Source organism: Lolium perenne, chromosome 7 (genome assembly GCF_019359855.2).
Source record: "Lolium perenne isolate Kyuss_39 chromosome 7, Kyuss_2.0, whole genome shotgun sequence".
Lineage (NCBI taxonomy): Eukaryota > Viridiplantae > Streptophyta > Magnoliopsida > Poales > Poaceae > Lolium > Lolium perenne.
The window spans coordinates 22,493,332-22,498,974 of record NC_067250.2 but is presented as its reverse complement, the minus strand read 5'-3'; the positions used below and the strand labels follow the sequence as shown (position 1 = coordinate 22,498,974).

The window sequence follows — 5,643 nt, the reverse complement described above, 5'->3', positions numbered from 1 at the left end:
GAGATAAATATTAGTTTCTTTTCTTTTCCAATTATAATACTTTATCAAAGGGCTATAATTTTAATAAAAATATATGTGTTTTACCTAAATGAAAATTTATTACCTCCATTAGCCTTGCACCAGCACAAAATATATCCGTACATGCAAAATACATAATATCTCCGTAGGAAATTTGCCGGTGCGTTGCGACGGGTTGTTTTCTTAATAGATAATTTGGATGGTATCTTGTCGATTGACGCAACGGTATCATTATCATCTTCGTCGCACATGTTGGCAGTGGAATGGAACTCCTTGATTCCACCCAACAGTCGGAGGCGTTGTGTTGTTGCCACCTCCTTTTCTCTTCGGCTATCGCTTCCTCCTTTACTTGCCATCTGTAATTATCGACATTTTTTTAAATAAGTATCGTGGTATTGTATATGTACATAATAACACATATAACATGCTAAAAGATATATGCCCGTGTGATTGCTCCGAATTTAACTTGCCACGATTAATTAATAAAACACATAGAGACATTGATCAAATGTTCAGTTGAGTTTTATATTTGTGAATATGCACTTATCTTCAATATCTTTTGGCTCTGAAGAATTTTTAGTTCCTATAAAAATAGCACGTGATAATAATAAATAAATAAATTTGCTCTTTTCTTTCTAATAAATCTGCAGAGGTGTTAGCAACCAGCAAATTAAAGGCACGTGAGCATAAGAAATTGATCTGCTCCTGTGTCGGTTGTGCTTATAGAATTCAGAGTGAAAATACATCACCTTGCTAAGGGAAAACGGGGACAAAGCCTAGGCCGGCACATTGACCAGAGGCCCAAGCCCAATCCAGCCGGCAACCCGCCAGGTCGTTATCCTCTTCCCGTCTCCCACGACCACACCTAGCACGCCGCCGCCCATAGCTCTGGCCGCGCGCGTCCCTGCTCCGCCGCCACACTCTATCCCTGCACAATGGCACCACCCCTTCACCCAGCCCGGCCGTGTCGGCCACATCCGCCTCCGACCGTCCTTCTACATCGCTCTTTCCCGGTCTCACCGCTCGACCGTCCCAGCGTGTCTCCTCACGTCGAGCCAAGTACTGGTGGATTCAGCCCCACACGCGGGCCTCCTTCTAGACTCGTTCCGCGTACGCCCGGCAACAGCCCCGTCCGACCAGCTCGCCTTCGCGCACGCATGCGTTTCCGCCTGCACCAGCTAACCCAGTCAGCACGTGACCCCCGGCTCTGCTCGCGTGTCCTTCCTCGCGAATGTAGGTCTCGAGTCTCGAATCCCATGGAGGGCTGGCGCGTGGCCGGCATGGTCGCCGTGAGAGAGAGTGACGAGGCCGTCAGGTTCGTGGTCGCGCGGGGCGAGAGCAAGAGCTAAAACGAATCGTTTTTTTTCTAAGGAAAACGCTGCCTTTCGGTCGACCGAACGGAGCGAGAAGATCGGTGGCTCGCTCCCGCACGCGGCACCTCCTCCCAGAAATCATCGGGCCCATTAGCTGGCCCATTAGTCCGCTCTCCAGCCATAACTTGATCCAAGCCTATTGTGCTAAAAGAAAGAAGCTAGGTAGAGGCCTGCAGGGCTGCTACTTATTTCTTCGTAGCTTCTTTATTTTTTTGCTGAAAACACATGATTTTATTGTGTTAATCGTTTGTTACTTTTGTTAAAATAGATTATTTTTTGTTGTACATGAACCTGGAGCAAAAAATCATGTGTTGTAAATAGCTAATTTTTTTGTTGTTTTTTATTATTGACTATTGTTGTAAACAACCAACATTTTTATTGGAATTCTTTTGTAGATTTTTATTGTCGCCAATAATCAAGTGATTTTTTGTTGTAATTGTTTGTGATTTTTGTATAAATAGATATCAATTTTTATTGTAATTCAATATGTAGAAAGTTAATTGTTGCTTGACCAATTTTCACTGATGATGGATTTTTGTTGTAATCGCTTGAGTTTTTTGTTAATATTGTTAGCTGTTTTTTGTTGTAAATCAATCTACATCAAAAATTGTTGTTTTAACCACTTTATTGTAGTATTCCTTTTGTTGTAATCCATTCCAATATTTGTTAAGATTTCTGGCAATTTTTGTTGTAAATTAAATTGCATTAAAAATGTTGCTTAACCACTTTTTTGTAGCTTGCTTTTTTTAAAAAATTCCGGTGATGATTTGTTGTAATTGTATATTTTTTTGTACACACAGCAACGGATTTTGTTGCAATTCTCATTTTGTCACATATCTACCCCTTACGGTGGCATTGCTGCTGTAAATATCAGGAAGATATTGCCCAAAGAGATGTACCTTTTCGGTTAACTCAAGAGGTATAGGATCGCGGGTTGAGTTTGCAAAAAATAGAGGACCAAAATGAAAAATTTCCATTGTGGCTGTTTTCGAGCGTCGGATGTTAATCTAACGGCGCGGAATGCAACCGATTTTGGGCCACAAAATCGGCCGGCCGACGCTCAGCGTGGCCCTAATAATAACTCAGCGGTGGCAGTTGTTGTAATTTGAACAAAGATCAGGGGTAATAACTGACGGACGAACAAGAAGCCTTATTTTCTTTATTATTAGGTATAGATTACTCATATATCACCAAATTCTCTATCAGGCTGAAAGAGATATCGACTCCAATGATTTGGCTTTTGTAGTTCCAAAATTTTAAGAGGTTTAGTCGAAAAAAGAATGTTTACTAGTGGAAAGTACTACTAAATGGAGGAACTGGATTATCTCAATGAAGGCATTAATACGAAACCGACAAGCACTTCTGCTCCGGTGCTCCTCCCCTGAAAAAATCCTGGATGTATCGAACACAACAACGGTGGAGATCTTCACATACCTGTTCGTAAGTGGGGCACGATCGTAATTTCAGTGTAGATCCACCGTCCGTACAACCCTATATACAAGCCCGTATAGCCCGCGTTGTGTTGTACCTCGTTTTTGTACGTATTATGGTCACGTGTGGGTGTGCCGAATTAGAATAGTTATATAAAGATCTTGCTCACGTGACATATTTTTCTTTCTTACCCGACATACACATACCGTATTAATATAAACGGGTATGCATGGGATGGATATGAGTTTCGGTGGACCCAATACATGAAAAAACAACAACTCTGACCCTTCAACTTCATTTTAGGGGGGAGCACCGGAGCAGTCCTCACCGACAAGTTCCATTGCCACTTAGCCTTAGACCAAAGTTCTAGCGCGCGCGCAGTGCCGTCGAGGCCGCCGGACAGGAGCGGCGGCGCGGACCTTGGGAGGCATACGTAGAAGACGACGTGCATCCGGAGCGCGCGCAACCTTGTAGGATTTGCCCAAGGATCAACACACACATGTACACATGGGAGAAGAACGCACAGAGATTTTTTCTGGCACCGCACCTTCGTACCTTTTTTCTCCTCTTCAGCTCTATTATAAGAAGTACATGGGGTAGGCTTTTTATAGCCGAGCTTACACATATACGCACGCACACACGACCCTGCAACTCGGCCACTAACACCACCTCCTAAGCTAGTGGATACATGCACAGACACGATTTACCCACTAACATATGCAGGCACTTGACCCGGCCAGCTAACTAACTCACGCACCTAAATGCTGGGATCACCACACGAGCCTGCCACACACACGTAGCTAACAACTTCGCATGCAAACTAACTCAGCTATTCTATTGGGTGGCCGCACGTCCGGCTCTACGAATCCTGCGAGTCAGATTATGGCTAACAAACCTCAGCGCGACGGGCTCGTCCTGCAGGCGCGGCGCGGCGTAGCGGAGGGCCGTCGCGCCCACCCGCCTCGGATCCCGGTCGGACTTAGTTGGGACGGAGTGGGCGTCGTGGGGCACGAAGCCGGTGTCGAGGAAGGTGGTGTTGACGAGGATTATAAGGCGGCCGAGGAGGCGCTGGGCGTCCTCTGTAGAGCACCCTGTGGAGGGGTGAGAACTCTGCCATGGCTGTTCGATTATCCGAAGAGGTCGACCAGTTGTGCGCTGGATGCATGGAACTGGAGCGGCAACGTAGCTAGGGCAAGCCGACAAGGACGAAAACGAACGGCCTGGTCAGGCCGATATGGATGAGAGACGGGAGGCGGTCTGGCCCACTTCGACTGGGCGCCGGTGTCCGTCAACACGTCACCGTCACTTCGACTGGGCCCAATGCATGGCAGAATCCGAATCCTGTCGGAGCACAGGTCCGTCTCTTCGTTTACTGCTTCGACAATCGCCATGGCATACATCTCAAAACAACAAAAAGAAGTTGAGTCGGAGACGGACACAGTTAACGCGTACGCCAGACTTTATAAGCACAACCCGATGCGCCCTAGGATGCCATCAAATCTCTCGGCAAATTCTCCTTGTCTCCAACTTCTTGCGAGCGTGAGCGAGAGATCCCTGCTTGCTTGATGGCGAAGCGGAAGTCAGCGAACTCGAAGATGGCATCGCGGAAGAAGCCGGCGGTGAAGCTGGACAAGATTTTCTGCTGCCCCTTCTGCAATCACGCCGGGAGCGTCGACTGCGAGATCGACCGGAAGGAATGGTTCGCCGTGGTCAAGTGCTTCGTGTGTGAGGAGAGCTACTCCACCAAGGCGCACGCCCTCACCGAGCCCATCGACGTCTACAGCGAGTGGATCGACGAGTGCGAGAAGGCCAACCAAGACGTCGACGTCCGCCGCCGCCGCCGCCGCCGGGACTCCTACGCGTGAAGACCACGACGTACGTGTGAAGGATAGCCTGCGCGCCGTTCCGTGGTAGCTAGTTTCAGACGACAAAGATCGGGTCGCCCTCTAGATTGAGATGCTTGACTCGTCCTGTGTGTGTCGAGTTAACTTTTACTGTACTCCGATCTGAAATTGTAGATCGATGAAACGAATACTCATTGGAGTATGTTCTTTCTTGCTGCGGAATGTGTAACTCAAGTTTAGTAGAGTTTTGTGCTATGCGCAGCTGCCCGATCCGCTGATTTTGTTCCAGTTCCTAAGTTTGTGGAGTTGAAAGTTTCTGTAACCACATTGCTCTTTTCTTTTTAATTAGTAAAGCAACGGATATCTGCCGCTCGGTTGATTTGATAGAATAGAGTGCTTTGAACAGAGTTGACGTAATTCCTAGGTCAATTTAGCACGAAGACTGCTCCTTCGGCGTGGATCTCCTAGGTCGATTTAGCACGAAGACTACTCTCCTTTGTCCCCTACAACAAGCCCTTCTATAATAAGTTTTGCTCCAAATGGCAGTGTACCTTCGGCTCGCTTTAGTTCTTGTAGTCATCGCTATGTGATTCAAAGATCTGTTTATGTTTTATCACATTTATTTTATACTTTTTTATACTCCCTCTAGTTTAAAATTGTTGGCTAAAAATGAATGTATCTATACAGGAAAACATGTCTACATACATCTATTTTTGGGCAGTTATTTTGAAATCGGAGGAAGTACTACTTTTCATGTTTATTAATAAAACCTGAATTCTTACGGGCAGGCGCGTGCCAGCCGGACGCGCCGAGCGGGCGCGCTACAGGACAAAGCGAGTTGGGCCAGAGCGAAGTACTATGGAATACGGCATCCTCTGATCTGATTTGAGATTTTTCTACCGGTAAAACCTTGGTCGTGGCTGCTTGTGCTATTGTAACGCAAGGACAGAGGCAAAGAACGGAAACAACCTGGAACA

General features: G+C 46.5%; 1 protein-coding gene across 1 annotated transcript; it reads left to right on the top strand.

The window, feature by feature from the left end:
- The first annotated feature begins 4,294 nt into the window (after positions 1-4,294).
- Positions 4,295-4,870, top strand: LOC127313618 (transcription elongation factor 1 homolog). Its single transcript, XM_051344102.2, has one exon. It carries the CDS (start codon positions 4,388-4,390, stop codon positions 4,685-4,687), a length of 300 nt encoding a protein of 99 aa, XP_051200062.1. The 5' UTR covers positions 4,295-4,387; the 3' UTR covers positions 4,688-4,870.
- Positions 4,871-5,643: the final 773 nt, after the last annotated feature.